Source organism: Octopus sinensis, linkage group LG18 (genome assembly GCF_006345805.1).
Source record: "Octopus sinensis linkage group LG18, ASM634580v1, whole genome shotgun sequence".
NCBI lineage: Eukaryota > Metazoa > Mollusca > Cephalopoda > Octopoda > Octopodidae > Octopus > Octopus sinensis.
In genome coordinates this window covers 12,493,620-12,510,907 of record NC_043014.1, presented here as the reverse complement: position 1 = coordinate 12,510,907, position 17,288 = coordinate 12,493,620, and the positions used below count along the sequence as shown (strand labels likewise).

Genomic DNA, 17,288 nt, shown 5'->3' with positions numbered 1-17,288 from the left:
AATAATATGATTCAGGATGAATCCTTGTTGGCCCTTGACTGTGGCATCTTTATTTCTTTTATTGTTTAGTTTTGTTTCTCTAAAAAAAAAAAATTGTTCATCTTAGTTTCTTTCAACTATTTCCCAAATAGAGTTCATCATCATTTAATGTCTATTTTCCATGCTGGCATGAGTTGAATGGTTTGATAGGAGTTGGCAAGCCAGAGGGCTGCACCAAGTTCTATTATCTCTTTTGGCTCAGTTTCTACAGCTGGATGTCCTTCTTAATGCCAACCATCTTACAGAGTGTACTAGGTGCCTTTTTGTGGCACCAGGTGCTTTTTATTCTCTCTCTCCTTACCTTGATGCTCTTGTTTAACTTTTTGCTGCCATATTTCTTTTGAATTACACTGCCTTTCATCATCATCGTTTAACGTCCGTTTTCTGCGCTAGCACGGGTTGGACGGTTCGACCGGGGTCTGGGAAGCCAGGGCTGCACCAGGCTCCAGTCTGATCTGGCAGTGTTTCTACAGCTGGATGCCCTTCCTAACACCAACCACTCCGCGAGTGTAGTGGGTGCTTTTTACGTGCCACCTGCACAGGGGCCAGGGGGGTCTGGCATCGGCCACGATCGGTTGGTGCTTTTAACGTGCCACCGGTTTCAATTAATTTTGGAAATAATGAAGAAAGTAAAATAACTTTCTCGTTATTAATCTGGTGTTTGGAACATAAATTACTGTAAGAGCCCATGTAATTTACGCATTTTTTTCCCCAAAAATAAAAATAAACTTTCAAAGTGTGTAAATTACATAAGTAGATGATTTCCAGAATTTTTTTAGAAATATTTTATCTGTTGAAGAAAGACATACAAGACAAGCATTCATACTGGAAGTTGACTCATTTAATGTCAGAATAGGTTTTACAGAAAAAATAAGGGCTTAACCCTTTAGTGTTTGCATTATTCTGCCAAAACTAATGCTTTTTATCCACATTGTTTTGAACTAACCAAGCATTATCTTGTAGCTATGAGATTTTGATAAGGTAGCTGTTAATTTTTAAGATGATATTGTAGGGTTGGTGTGAAAGACCAGATAGGGCTAGTTTGAACATAAAACAGGTAGAATATTTTTGGCCGGATATGGCCGGTTTAAATGCTAAAGGGTTAAATATGATGAAGTTGACTTTATTTATGCTGGATGGTATAATGCTTACATTTTCTGTATAAATTTACTAAAACCATTAATGTTTATTGGTAATTAAGCTTAATTTGCAACACCTGTGCATATTTATCAGCTTTGTTTTTGTTGATAATTCTTATCAATAACTTTTCCTGTGATCGTGATTTGAGAAGACATACAGCAGTATGCTAAAGATCGGACATAATCTCTTGTGGGAAAGAAATGTAAAATAAAGTTTATTATAAACAACACAAACACTTTGTAGTTCAATAGCTTTCAATGTGAGACCTGTTAAACAGAAATTTTGTTTTATGAGAATTTAACAAAATCTAATCATAAATAAGTGAAATTATGCTAAATACATCTAAAGTGAAAACCTTTTCCCTCTGGCCATATCAGCAATTCTGAAAACTTTTGGGTGCGAATTTTACATGAGTAGAAGCTTTTTTTAAGAAATTTTATCCTGAAAATCACCTGTGTAAATTACACAAGTGCGCAAATTACATGGGTTTTTACAGTAACATGAAATTTTGATGGAAGGTTTTAATTCAGGTCACTTAATCCCTTTTGTTACCATATTTCTGTTAAAATATTCTGCCTTTGTTTCAATTAATTTTGGAAATAATGAAGAATTTAGGTGTAGGAGTGGCTGTGTGGTAAGTAACTTGTTTACCAACCACATGGTTCAGTCCCACTGCATGGCACCTCGGGCCGACCAAAACCTTGTGAGTGGATTTGGTAGACGGAAACGGAAAGAAACCTGTCGTATATATGTGTGTGTTTGTCCCTCCCCAACATTGCTTGACAACCGATGCTGATGTGTTTACGTCCCCCGTAACTTAGCAGTTCGGCAAAAGAAACCGATAGAATAAGTACTAGGCTTACAAAGAATAACTCCTGGGGTCAATTTGCTCGACTAAAAAGGCGGTGCTCCAGCATGGCCACAGTCAAATGACTGAAAACAAGTAAAAGAGTAAATTAGTAAAATAATTTTCTGATTATCAATCTGATGCCTGCAGCATAAATTAGCACAAAATTTTGATGGGAGCTTTTAATTAAGATCATTTCAAATGAAGAAACTTTCATCATAGAACCAGGAGTGTTTTCAGGCAGGTTGGTCACAAAACGGTCAAATTGTTTATTCCTGTCTCAGTATTGTGAAATGCATTGTTTTTGATTTTTTCCAGAATGAAAATGAACATTTCCTGAGGTTTGAAAATGAAATGTTAAAGAATATGTTAACAATGAAAGAAAATGAGTCTCATATGCCCAGGTAAGACTTCCAAATCTATTTTAACCCTTTAGTGTTTAAACCGGCCATATCCGGCCCAAATATTCTACATGTTTTATATTCAAACTGGTGATATCCAGCCTCTCACACCTAACCTACATTGACATTCTAAAAATAAACAATCACATCACTGAAACCTCAAAAGCTATGAGATAATGCAGGATTAATTAAAAACAATTTGAGTAAAAAAATATTACATTTAACAGAGTAATCTGAACACTAAAGGGTTAACCTTTTCTCGACTATATTTTTAATGTGTGTGTGAGTGGGTGTGTACAGGCTCTTGTGTGTATGTATTGACTCTTTGTTTTAATTGATATCCAACATCTAGGTGCAGGCATGGCTGTGTAGTAAGAAGCTTGCTTCCCAGCTACATGGTTTCAGGTTCAATCCCATCGTGTAGCACTTTGGGCAAGTGTCTTCTTCTGAAGCCTCAGGCTGACCAAAGCCTTCATCATCATCATCATCATAATCTGTTTCTTTACTACCCACAAGGGGCTAAACACAGAGGGGGAAAAACAAGGACAGACAAACAGATTAAGTCGATTACATCGACCCCAGTGTGTAACTGGTACTTCATTTATCGACCCCGAAAGGATGAAAGGCAAAGTTGACCTCGGCGAAATTTGAACTCAGAACGTAACGGCAGACGAAATACCACTAAGCATTTCGCCCGGTGTGCTAACGTTTCTGCCAGCTCATCATCATAATCGTTTAACGTTCGCTTTCCATGCTGGCATGGGTTGGATGATTTGACTGAGGACCGGTGAGCCAGATGGCTGCACCAAGCTCCAATCTTGATCTAGGAGAGTTTCTACAGCTGGATGCCCTTCCTAACGCCAACCACTCCGAGAGTGTAGTGGCTGCTTTTACGTGCCACCAGCATGAGGGCCAGTCAGGCGGTACTGGCAACGGCCATGCTCAAATTGTGCTTTTCGTGCCACCTGAACAGGATCCAGTCCAGCGGCACTGGCAACAACCTCGCTCGAATGTTATTTTTCACGTGCCACCAGCACAAGTGCCAGTAAGGTGATGCTGGTAATGATCACGCTCGAATGGTGGTTTTTACGTGCCACCAGCATGGAAGCCAGTCAGCTGCTCTGGCAACGATCACGCTTGGATGGTGCTCTTAGCGCTCCACCAGTGAGTGGATTTGATTGACGGAAACAAAAAGAACCCCATTGTGTGTGTGTGTGTGTATGTGTGTGGTTGTCCCAGGACTACAGCAGAAGACACTTGTCCCAGGTGCCATACAGTGGGATTGCCAGTACTTGCTTCTCCTTTGCATGCATGAACTATGAAAATTATGAAGCAGATATTATCATCTTCTTTAGAAGAATGGTGTATTTGATGTATGTGGTAGTGAAACTGCATTGAAAATTGGTTTTATAAACTTTCTTTACAGCCCAACTAAAAAACCTCGCCTCTCTGTCCCTGATCACGATGAAACCAAGGAATTCCTTGAGTTGGAGTTACAGTGTGTCAACGATGGAATCAAATTGAGTGTATGTATATCCATAGGTTATTATTTATCATCATCATTATCGTTTAACGTCCGTTTTCCATGCTAGCATGGGTTGGACGGTTCAACTGGGTCTGGGAAGCCAGAAGGCTGTGCCAGGCCCAGTCTGATCTGGCAGTGTTTCTACAGCTGGATTTCCTTCCTAACGCCAACCACTCCATGAGTGTAGTGGGTGCTTTTTATGTGCCACCTGCACAGGTGCCAGACGAGGCTGGTAAACGGCCACAATTGGATGGTGCTTTTTACGTGGCAACGGCCATATTTATCGTCATCATTATCATTATCATTTAACATTTGTCTTCCATGCATGTGTAGTGGATATGTGTGTGTATTAATAAATGCATAAGTTGTTTCATGATTAAAAAGGGATTTATTTACATGGATTATAAATACACTACATACAATTGTAAGCAAATGCTACGCATTGCTTGTACAGAGCACATAATAAAGATGAATATGTTTGTGTGTGTGGGTGTGTGCGTGAATCATTCGAAACAGTAGCCTGTAGGCATTTTCTCTGTCGTCTCCAAAACGCGGGGTGTCTGCTGGTGTGTCAGCTCCGATTGTGTTTCTTTCTCTGTTTTTCCCTTGTATTTATATTTCAAACAGCTAGAAAGATAGACATACTGCAACAGAGCCACCACTTGAGTAGGTCAGCGCTTGTCCAGTTGAACTTGGCTTGACATGGCTGAGGTCGCAGGTCAAAGGGAGATGATCAATCACTTTTTGACAGAACAAAGGATCTTTAAATTTCGCGCCTATACATGCATTGGTATTTGACGACCGATAATTCTTGGATTCGATTTTGAATCTAGGCTTAGAGAAGAAAGTGAGAAAGCCACAGAGATCGAACGATATTGGAAATGTTATTTTTTGTGTGTATGCAGAAAAAATTTACACATCGTAACAGACAAATGAACAATAAAATTATGAAGCAAAGGTTTACTGTTTGTGTGTGCTATATGGTGGGCAATATGTATTTGTGCCCAGGCAGAAATATGTTGGCACGTTGAAAGAGATGTGCGTCTATTGATTACTTGACCCACTAGAGGTCTAATAGAGGCAAGGTGTCTTTCAGTGGCGAAAAAGATCGAGTGATAGCACACATGAGAATATGACTTGTAAATGTGTGTGAATATGCAGTTAGCAAAAATATATTTACAAGAAAGCAAAACATGCAAAACATGCAAAAATGAAAGAAATGTTCATCGGCAAAGTTCGATTGTGAAATGTTCCGTAAATGTTCATACAGACAGTTTTTCGTTGATGTGGAACAACGTTTTTGTTTTCGTTTTTTTTTTTTTTTTATGCACATAAATGTTCTTTGATTTCTCTGGGTTTGTATGTGGGTGATGCAGTTATGTGAGTTATGTGTTGATGTATGCATTTCATTTAGGAAGATGGACAAGTTAAAAGTTCGGAACCTACCCGAAAAACTTGCATAAACCTTGCTGGCCATCGAACTGTTCTTCCCGATTTGGTGTGTCGGGGTTGTGCAGAATCTGTGGTGTTTGCTGGAGTTGTTGAGTCTGTTCGAGGAAAGGAGGGAACTGAATGTAAGTCCTCCTCGATGAAAGCTTTTTTTAAACGATCAATCGAGACTGTATTTCGTTTGCCTCCAATATGGAGGACGAAATACTTGGGTTCTCTTTTGATAACCTTGTAGGGCCCGGAATATGGTGGGCGAAGTTGAGATGGTATCCCATCATTCCTCACGAAAACATGAGTCCAAGTGTTGATATCTTTTGGGACTCGTGAAACGACGTTCTGTTGTCTGGGGCCTGAAGGTGATAACTGCGACATGGATGTCCGTAATCGGTGCACATATTGTTGTGGGTCAGGAAAGCCTTGTGAAACAGGTTCGATCATCTGCCCAGGTAAGGTGAGTGCTGTGCCATAAACGAGTTCAGCCGGAGTATATCCCAGTTCTTCCTTAACCGTGGATCGAATTCCAAGGAGGATGAGAGGGAGATGTTCCAACCAGTGAGAACTGTCTAGAGCTGCTTTGATAGATGCCTTGAGTTGGCGGTGAAAGCATTCGACCATGCCATTTGCTGCAGGGTGGTAAGCCGTAGTGCGGGTGTGTTTACACCCGAGGAGACGAGTCAGCTCGGTGAAAAGGTGGGAATCGAACTGACGTCCTCTGTCGGTGGTGATTGTTGTGGGTGTGCCAAAACGCGAAACCCATTGTGATATCAGCGTTTTGGCGACCGTTTCTGCTGATATATCAGATAAGGGCCAGGCTTCGGGCCATCGCGAAAAATGATCTACGCAGGTAAGCAAATACGAATAGTTCTGCGAAGGTGGCAGGGGTCCGACGATATCAATGTGAACGTGCTGAAATCGTGCGTCGGGTTGCGAAAATGAACCGATTGATGATTTTATGTGCCGGTGGATTTTCGCTTTTTGGCACGCAACACAGCACTTGGTCCATTCTCTGATATCCTTGTTGATACTGGTCCACACAAAACGGGTCGATATCAGCTTTTGAGTGGAGCGAATACCAGGATGTGACAGAGAATGCAGAGTGGAGAAAACTTCTCGATGATGTTTCTGTGGTACATAAGGGCGTTGGTAACCAGTGGAGATATCACACCAAATATGGGCTGTGGATGATGGTAGCGGAACATGCTGAAATTTCAGAGATGACGAATTCTGGAGCTTTAGAAGTTTTTCGTCATTCTCCTGGTCAGCTGCTATACGTGCCAGATCAATTGTAGACGTGGTGTGGATAGCATTGATCTGCGCGTGTGAAAGTGCATCGGCTGCTAAGTTGGTCGTCCCTTTGATGTGGCGTATATCCGTTGTGTACTGCGATATGAAGTCGAGGTGGCGGATTTCTCTCAGCGAGTGGCGATCCGGCTTGGTGTTAAATGCATATACTAATGGCTTGTGGTCGGTGTATATGGCAAAATTGGTACCTTCTAGCATGTGACGGAAATGCTTAACGGCTAGGTATGCCGCTAATAATTTCCGACTGAATGTGCTGTATTTGGTTTCCGCGGGTTTTAACCGCTTAGAAAAGAAAGACAACGGTTGCCATATACCGTCAACAAGCTGCTGTAGTACACCTCTAACTCCGGAATCGGATGCATCAACGAGTAAACATCGTGGGGCGTCTGGTTTTGGATAAACCAACATGGTAGCGTTAGATAACGCTTTTTTCAGGGCAGCAAAAGAAGCGAGTTGATCTTCGGTCAGAGCTATATCTGCAATTTTGCAAGTTCGCTGATGTAGCAAATCCATGAGCGGTTGCGCTATCTCAGCGAGGTGGGGTATGAACCATCGATAGAAATTCGCTAGACCGAGATATTCCCTTAATTTGCGGAGAGATGTGGGTGGTGGAAAATCCACGATGGCCATGACTTTCTCGGGAAGGGGACAAATTCCATTCTTATCGATGATGTGCCCAAGAAAATGAAGGGAAGCAACTCCGAACAAACATTTAGTAGGGTTGATAACAACACCAAATTGACGGAGGCGTTTGAATAGTAGGTGATGGTGTTGGTTACGTTCTTCGTCCGAGTTACTGGCCACGAGTATGTCGTCTATGTAGGTATAGACGAAAGGCAAACCTCTAGTCACTATGTCGATAAACCTTTGGAATGTCTGTGCTGCATTGCGTAAACCGAAAGGCATACGCAGGAATTCAAACATTCCGAAAGGCGTAGTAACTGCTGTCTTCGAGATGTCCACAGGTTCCACTGGGATTTGGTTGTATGCTCGCACAAAGGTCGATTTTGGAAAAGATTTGAGCTCCATGCAGCGAGCTCGAAAAGTCTTGAAGAAAAGGCACCGGATAGGCATCACTGATAGTGCTTTTATTCAGCGATCGATAATCGCCGCAAACCCGCCAATCGGTCGATGATTTTTTTGGGACGCAGTGTATCGGCGAGGACCAGTTGCTGCTGGAAGGGCGGATGATTCCGAGGTCAAGCATGTGCTGGAATTCCCGCTTGACGGCCTGGAGACGATCAGATGGTAACCTTCTGGGCCTTGCAGCAACAGGTGGACCGCTGGTTTTGATGTGGTGGGTAACGTCGTGTTTGATCGGCTGGTTGTGGAATACTGGTCGAGCGACGTCCGGATATTCCTTCAGGATGGAACTGTGACGAGTCGTTGTTGTAAGCAATACTGTGGCCATACGAGCGGCTATACCACGCACAGTAAGCCTGGTGGTGCTGTCAACAAGTTGTCTGTTCTTTATGTCTACCAGGAGACCGAAATGATGCAGGAAATCGGCTCCTAAGATAGGGGTCGGCAGTTTAGCGACGCCAAATACCCACTGAAATGTGCGGCGTAGTCCTAAGTTCAATGTTAGGGACTGTTCACCGTAGGTTGGAATGGGTGAATGGTTGACTGCCTGAAGACAGACTGATGTCTCTTTTCTTTTTCCAGAAGTGTTGGAGACAGGGATGATGCTGACTTCCGCACGGTGTCAACCAGGAAAAGCGTGCCTGTTACCCGATCGCAAACGAAAAACAGGCGACTGTGTGGGTGCAAACCAGGAACTTCCGTCGCGTTCAATTCCTGGCTGTGCCGTTTCCCGAACTGGGTGAGGAAAACGAGCACGGTACCGTACATTTTTGTGCCCGTGTTCCGAATGTCCGGTGGTACCAACACGTGTCATGTGAATTGCGGGTAGCACTGGGGCTTCGGGACCGTCTGCCTCTCGTCGCGATTGGCTGGTGCTTCGACGCTGGGGACTAAGCTTTAGGGCCTGTATTTGGGTTGTGAGGATCTGTATTTGAGCAGCTTGCTGTGTCATTAATGCACGCAAGTCCGAAAAATCGGAAGAACTGGTTTGTGCACGGAAAGGATTGGTACTGGGAACGGCTGGCGTCACCGTCGATACCGTTGGATATTTGTGCGGTACTTCGGCTATTTTGTCAGCTAGATCCGCCAGTTCTTCAATGGATGTATTTTCTCTAGTAGAAGCGAGAACAACCTGGGTATTGGAGGGCAGACGCTGGAGAAAAAGCTGCTTGAAAATTTTTTCTGGGAGGCTCTCATCTCCGAGAAGCTGCTTCATTCTACAAAGAAGCTGGGACGGCGTTTTGTCACCCAATTCTTCCGATATCAGAAGCTGGTGAAGTCGTTTCTGTTGCGATTCGGAGGTTCTGTTTATCAGCGTGGTTTTAAAAGTGTCGTACGACACAGAACCGGGTGGTGCCATGATAAGATCACGGACAACGTTTGTTATTTCTGGCGACAGAGAACCGATAACATGCGAAAGTCGAGACGCATTGCTCAGTATTCTGTGAGAGGAAAACTGTGCCTCTATATGGTAAAACCATAATGCAGGGTCGTGGGTCCAGAATGGTGGAATTTTCAAAGAAATTGCCGCTTGGAATGCCATGTCGATCTGAGGTATGATGTTGGCCGCTGGATTCTGTTCCGGGAGGTCCATTGTGTTCGTCGGAATTCTCAGGTGTTTCATTGCCGGGTGATGTGCAAGCTGTAATTCTTCAACGTGGTTGATGAAGCTGGTTCCGGGGAAGGCGCAATTTGTTTGACGGGGTCACCAAATGTAGTGGATGTGTGTGTGTATTAATAAATACATAAATTGTTTCATGATTAAAAAGGGATTTATTTACATGGATTATAAATACACTACATACAATTGTAAGCAAATGCTACACATTGCTTGCATAGAGCACATAATAAAGATGAATATGTTTGTGTGTGTGGGTGTGTGCGTGAATCATTCGAAACAGTAGCCTGTAGGCATTTTCTCTGTCGTCTCCAAAACGTGGGGTGTCTGCTGGTGTGTCAGCTCCGATTGTGTTTCTTTCTCTGTTTTTCCCTTGTATTTATAATATTTCAAACAGCTAGAAAGATAGACATACTGCAACAGAGCCACCACTTAAGTAGGTCAGCGCTTGTACAGTTGAACTTCGCCTGACATGGCTGAGGTCGCAGGTCAAAGGGAGATGATCAATCAGTTTTTGACAGAACAAAGGATCTTTAAATTTCGCGCCTATACATGCATTGGTTTTTGACGACCGATGATTCTTGGATTCGATTTCGAATCTAGGCTTAGAGAAGGAAGTGCTAACTCTTACACATGTATAAGTAGGACGGTTGACAGGGGCCAGCCAGGTAGAAGACTACCTCAGGATACTGTGTCTGTTTTGACAGAGTTTTTACGACTGGATGCCCTTCTAAATGCTAATCACTTTACAGAGTGGACTGGATGCTTCTAACATGGCACCAGCACTGGCAGGGTCACCAAGTAACTTGCAAGACAAGGAATTTTGGGGAGGGTAGGGGCATTTAAAGAGGGGACTTGTGTCAGAGGATAAAAGGTTAGAGTGTGACTGAGAGATAGATACAGGTGTCTTGCTATAGAGGAGCTACCTGGTTACCCAGCGAGAGACAGAGAAGAGAAAAAAAGGGTTGGGTTGTGGGGTTTAAAGTTCCTTCCTGAGTCATATAGATTCATAAGGCTAGTTTCCCAGTTACTGTGATGTGTATATTCCTTCCTGGATGCGGCACTAGTCCTTTACAAGATGACATGCTTTTGCCAGCTGAGTGGACTGGAGTAACATGAAGTGATGTGTTTTGCTCAAGAACACAACACACCGCCTGGTCCCAGAATTGAAACCAAAATCTTATGACCATGAGTTCAACACCCTAACCACTAAGCCACTTGCCTCCACTTATTCGTCTCTATTTTATTCTTATTCTTTAATTCTTTTACTTGTTTCAGCCATTTGACTGTGACCATGCTGGAGCACACCCTTGGAGAGTTTTAACCAAAAAAATCGACCCCAGGACTTATTTTTAATTACTGTACTTATTCTATCAGTCTGTTTTAAACACACCAACACTGGTTGTCAAGCAGTGATGGGGGGGGGGGACAAACACACACACACATATATACAACAGGCTTCTTTCAGTTTCCATTTCCCAAATCTACTCACAAGGCTTTAGTCAACTCGAGACTATAGCAGAAGACACTTGCCCAAGGGGCCACACACTGGGATTGAACCCAGAACCATGTGGCTGGGAAACGGGCTTCTTACCACATATCCATGCCTATGCCTATTTTAGATATTCCTATTAGAAAGCTCTGCACCACATCTTGGTGCTGTACACCAACTTAACTAGGCTTATAAGATGGCAATTTTGAATATTATAAACCTAATTGTTAACCCTTTAGCATTCAGATTATTCTGTCAAATGTAAAGCTTATGTATTCACACCATGTAAAATTAATCTTGCATCATTTCATGGCTTCGAGATTTCAATGATGTGATTGTTTATTTTAAAATGACACAATAAGGTAGCTATGAATGACCATATCTGACTAGTTTGAACATAAAATACATAGAATATTTTGGCCGGATATGGCCGGTTTAAATACTAAAGGGTTAAAGATGAAATATTTTTCTGCGTGGATTTGAGAGGTGCAACGAAATATCAAAATGTTTTTTTCTCTTTTGAACTTCTTCAACTGAATCTATAAACAGATTCTGTAGATCACTTTCAGTTAGCATCAGCCACTAATTGCCAACAGGATCTCTTTCTCTCCCTTTTTTTCTCTTCCTTTTCTGAACAATAGATTCCATTATATCACTCTTTTTAGCACTACCACTTTGACCCATGGGCACCTTTGTCAGAATCCACTCTGTCGCAAGCATTCTTTTGGCTGAGCATTCTCATGATTTTTTGAGAAACTTTCATCCTTGGCATTTTCCCCAAGATGTCAGAAACCAACACTGAATCTTGTGAACAATTTTCCTACTTCTTTGATGTCCATGGACTTTGTTGCAACCTAAATACCACATCACCTCACGCTCACACAAACTCTATGTCCTATTCCTCTCCAAGCCACAGATTTCTCAGCCTGTATCCATAATCCATCTGCACCATTGAGGCTACATTCTTTGCTCAAACTCTATTCTGAAAGGTTGTGTCTGCATTTGTTCAGACTCCTCTCATCTTCCACTAGGGTTTCAGAAATTATGCAAGCTCAGTTTCCCTTACTCCTTCATATTCATCTGCTCCATTTGTCGCCCTCTGAACTCCTTGAACCACTTGTAACTCTTCATCTACATCTTCCCCTGCATTGTGAGTGGATTTGCTAGACGGAAACTGAAAGAAGCCTGTTATTTATTTGTATATATATATATATATATATATATATATATAGTTATGTGTTTGTCCTTCCACCATCACATTACTACCATCTTGGTGTGTTTACATCCCCGTAACTTAGCAGTTCAGCAAAGGAGACCAATAGAATAAGTACCAGGCTTACAAAGAATAAGTCCAGGCAGCACTGCAGCATGGCCACAATCAATCAAAATGACTGAAACAAGTAAAAGAGTAAGAAAGTATATATTTTCCCACACACTTCCACTTCCCCCAATTGCTTACATGATGCCTGTTTATTATTAGATGAATGGGGCTGTTGAGAATTAAGATTATTTTCTTTGCTAATTATGTTATGAAGTGTGAGTGAATGTACAGAAATAGTCAAACCTTTCATCGCAGAATACAATGTAATTATAGGAAAATTATCTGTGACACGAATCCTATTGAAAGTGTAACAGGATGAAGGTCTCAGGAACACTTGAGGAGTGTCGGTCTAATCCTGTTACATTCAATTGTGTTGAAAGGAAAACCAAAGCTTCGACTATCTTCAACAGCAATAAATAATACTTTATTTTTGTCTGGATTCGCAAATAAAATATATGCACATATATTTTCTTCGGGGCGAACCGGTAGCCAAGTCCATAAAACTATTCACAACAGTTAACTTGTGTGAGCCAAAATGCTGTCTTCGTTCCCTCGTAGAAGGGGGCTTTTCTACGTGTTAGGTTTTCCTTGAGAGAAGGTTTAGTTGTGTCCACTTGATAGGGCTGCAGCTTCAAAAAGACTGATCTAGCGGGAAAACTTTCTGTTCGCAGTTCTCTGCGCATGAGGGAACTTCCGGCGGCCTACCGGAAGTAATCCAACTCTGTGCATGCGTGCTGAAAACTTCCAAAATAGCATCACTACAGAAGTATTTCTTTGTTCTTACAGGTGGAAGAGGAAAAGATTGAAAAGGAGAGACAAAGGCTGAAAGAAGAAAAAACGAATCATGACAGAGAAGTGAAAGCTTTCATTGACTCAAAAACAGATCTGATGCAAAAAGTGCAAAGTACAGAAATTGAAAATATGTACTTGCTGTCTAAACTGCAAAATAGTCAAGAACGTGTGAAGAGCCTTGAAGAAGAGCTTCAGCATGCACAAAGATCTAGTTTGTTAGATACTAGCTGTTGTAGTAATTCTGGAGATAGGCCGTTACTGAATCTAAGCAACATCACTAGTCGTTCAGCTTCACGATCTGCACGTATAGCAGACTATAACCTGCTTAATGATCAAATATTTAATTTGGAGTCCCAAGTCCAAATTTTGGAAAGCCAGGTTCAGAAACTGTCTCATGATCTTCAATTGGCAAAAGAGCAAATCTTATCTAAATCTGAAGAAATAACTTTCTTATCATCGGAAAATAATGAACAAAAACTAGAACTTAATAAATTGATTGCAGAAAATGACAAACTTAATCAACTTGTTCAGGACAAAACGCCTGTTTTTGAGCATAAAGAATACATCGACTTGAAGACACAACTTAATAAAGTTATGCAAGATAATGAAAAATTGAACTACAAACTAAAACTCAAAGCAGAAGAACTAACATATTTATCAAGAGCATCAGTGGATCAGCAAGTGCAATTAGATGATAAAATTCCTGAATTAAGTACTTCTGAAGAAAGTAAAACACCAGAAGATAACAATGATGTTCTTTCTGAACTTCAAGAACAATTAGCAGCAACAATTAGAGAAAAGGAGAAAATTGCACTTGAACTTGCAATAAAAGTGAAGAATGTACAAAATTGCAAGAAAATGTGGAGATTGCTCATCTTGTTGTTTTAGAAATGAAAAAATCTTTGAAAGAAACCAGAGAACACTTACTAGCTCAAAAAGATGTAGATCTTTCACAAATCGAACAGTTAGATACCAGCATCAGAAAATCTATGAGCTTAAACTCTGCTGATAGGAGTCAATGGAAATCCGTTTCAATTGTTCATCAAGTTAACTTGAAAGATAATGATAAGGATGATTCTGATGTCCTAATTACGTCTCTTGAAGATTATGACTCAAGTGATATTTCTGACTTAGCATCCAAAAGTCAGCTTCTTGAATGCCAAACAAGTCTAGATAAGAAAATTCAAGAATGTCATTCTTTGAAGGATGAAATTAATTCTCTGAAAAAAGAAGTTGAAATTAAAACTAAAGAATGTTCATCACTCAAAATTAAATTAGAATCCTTTGAAAGTGTAAGTGAAGTGAGGTCCAACCCTATTATTGTTAGTCAACAGAATTCCAATGAATCTGATTCTGAGCTAGAAAGGCTCAAACATGGAAGTGGAGAGCTTGTTGAAGATGAGAATCTACAGATACAGAATAATTTGCATCAGTTAAATTCATTGGCAAGAGACTGTACACTTGACAAACAAGAATATGACTACCTGAAAGGAGAGTTGCTTTCAAACAAAGCAGAATTAGAGGCTAAAAGACAACAATGTGAAGATTTGGTTGAACAATTAAGCGAAATGAAGTCAAAATTCTCTGATTATAAAACACAAAAAGATAAGGAAATAGAAGCCTTGCAATGTTCTTTACAAAGATTAGAATCCAAAGCTCTAGAATATGATGTACTTGTTGAAGAAATTGGAAGATCAGAGGGTGAGAGTAAAGAGAAGGCAGATATTATCTTGTTGAAAAGTGAACTTTCTCATAAAACGAAAGAGTTGAATGATCTGAAAGAGAAACATAAATTACTATTTGAATCGTCGGAATCTAAGATCCAAAATTTTGCCGCTTTGGAGAAAGAAATAAGAGATTTTAATATATTAGATGCAGAGCAAGAAGAACAGCTGTTTTCTGCTGATGTAAATCTTCAATCTGCCAAACAAGAAATTTGTGATGGACTAGAGCTAAATTTATCTCATTCAGGATATATTGATAATATACAACCAAATTCTTTTGACATCAATGAAGATGACATTATAGAACTCAGAAAAGAATTAAAATCAAAACTGACTTACATTAATGAACTGAAGAGAGATAATTCTAATTTGAAAGACTCATTAGAGAGACTTACTGCTGAGAATGCTGGTTTTATCAGTCTTGACAGTAAATTGAATGTTTGTCAAAAAGAACTGCAATCCAAGGTTGATGAATGCCATAATTTAGCTGCAGAACTTGATCTTAGGGCACAGGATAGTGAAATGATAAAGGAACTTGAAGAGAACCTTTCTGCCAAATCACAAGAGTGCTTATTTCTCTCCAAAGAATTGTCTTTACTGAAAGAAAGAAAGATGGATGATAATGAAAGAGTAACAGAGCTTCCTGAAATTAAAGAAAGTGAGATGGATGAAAGATTAAAAGAAATTGAAGAAAAGTTATCTGCTAAATCACAAGAATGTTTAGTGCATTCCAGAGAATTCTCTGAGCTTGAAGGTAGAAATATAGAGCTGAACAAGACAGTAAAAGAACTGGAAGAGGAATTGTCTGAGAAATCACAAGAATGTTTAGCGCTTAGCAAAGTATTGTCGGAGCTTAAACAAAAAAATATGGAGGAGAGTATAACAGTGAAGGAACTAGAAGAGAAATTGTCTGAAAAGTCAGAAGAATGTTCAGCTCTTTTCAAAGAATTGTCTGAACTTAAGGATGGAAAAATGGAGGAGAGTGTAACAGTAAAGGAACTAGAAGTGAAATTGTCTGAAAAATCGCAAGAATGTTCAGCACATTCCAGGGAATTGTCTGAACTTAAAGAAAGAAAGATTGAGGAAAGTGAAATGGTGAAAGAACTAGAAGAGAAATTGTCTGAGAAATCACAAGAATGTTTAGCGCTTACCAAAGTATTGTCTGAACTTAAGGAAGGGAAAATGGAGGAGAGTGTAACAGTAAAGGAACCAGAAGTGAAATTGTCGGACAAGTCAGAAGAATGTTCAGTTCTTTCCAAAGAATTGTCTGAACTTAAGGATGGAAAAAGAGAGTTGAGTGAAATAGTGAAAGAGCTAGAAAAGAAATTGTCTGAAAAGTCAGAAGAATGCTCTGCTCTTTCTCAAGAATTGTCTGAACTTAAAGAAAGAAAGATTGAGGAAAGTGAAATGGTGAAAGAACTAGAAGAGAAATCACAAGAGTGCTTAGCTCTTTCTCAAGAATTATCTCAACTTAAAGAAAGAAAGATGGAGGAAAGTGAAATGGTGAAAGAACTAGAAGAGAAATCACAAGAGTGCTTAGCTCTTTCTCAAGAATTATCTCAACTTAAAGAAAGAAAGATGGAGGAAAGTGAAATGGTGAAAGAACTAGAAGAGAAATCACAAGAGTGCTTAGCTCTTTCTCAAGAATTATCTCAACTTAAAGAAAGAAAGATGGAGGAGAGTAAAATAGTGAAAGAACTAGAAGAAAAATTCAATGACAAATCACAAGAATGTTTAGCGCTGACCAAAGTATTGTCTGAACTTAAGGAAGGGAAAATGGAGGAGAGTGTAACAGTAAAGGAACTAGAAGAGAAATTGTCTGAAAAATCGCAAGAATGTTCAGCACATTCCAGAGAATTGTCTGAACTTAAAGAAAGAAAGATTGAAGAAAGTGAAATGGTGAAAGAACTAGAAGAGAAATTGTCTGACAAATCGCAAGAATGTTTAGCGCTGACCAAAGTATTGTCTGAACTTAAGGATGGAAAAATAGAGGAGAGTGTAACAGTAAAGGAACTAGAAGAGAAATTGTCTGAAAAATCACAAGAGTGCTTAGCACATTCCAGAGAATTGTCTGAACTTAAAGAAAGAAAGATTGAAGAAAGTGAAATGGTGAAAGAACTAGAAGAGAAATTGTCTGAGAAATCACAAGAGTGCTTAACACTGACCAAAGTATTGTCTGAACTTAAGGATGAAAAATGAAGAGAGTGAAATGGTAAAGAACTAGAAGAGAAATTGTCTGACAAATCGCAAGAATGCTTAGCGCTTCCAGAAGTATTGTCTGAACTTAAAGAAAGAAAATGGAAGAAAGTGAAAGTAAAGAACTAGAAGAGAAATTGTCTGAAAAATCACAAGAGTGCTTAACACATTCCAGAGAATTGTCTGAACTTAAAGAAAGAAAGATTGAAGAAAGTGAAATGGTGAAAGAACTAGAAGAGAAATTGTCTGACAAATCGCAAGAATGTTTAGCGCTGACCAAAGTATTGTCTGAACTTAAGGATGGAAAATAGAGGAGAGTGTAACAGTAAAGGAACTAGAAGAGAAATTGTCTGAAAAAT

At 40.1% G+C, this 17,288-nt stretch overlaps 1 protein-coding gene across 1 annotated transcript in view; it reads left to right on the top strand.

Moving 5' to 3' along the window:
- The window catches only part of LOC115221619 (centromere-associated protein E-like), a 49,204-nt gene extending 32,272 nt beyond the window's left edge, over nucleotides 1-16,932 (top strand). The window contains 4 exon segments of the mRNA XM_036510969.1: nucleotides 2,345-2,430; nucleotides 3,854-3,953; nucleotides 13,004-13,840; nucleotides 13,843-16,932. Coding sequence (XP_036366862.1) covers nucleotides 2,345-2,430; nucleotides 3,854-3,953; nucleotides 13,004-13,840; nucleotides 13,843-16,932 — 4,113 coding nt within the window.
- The last annotated feature ends 356 nt before the right edge of the window (nucleotides 16,933-17,288 follow it).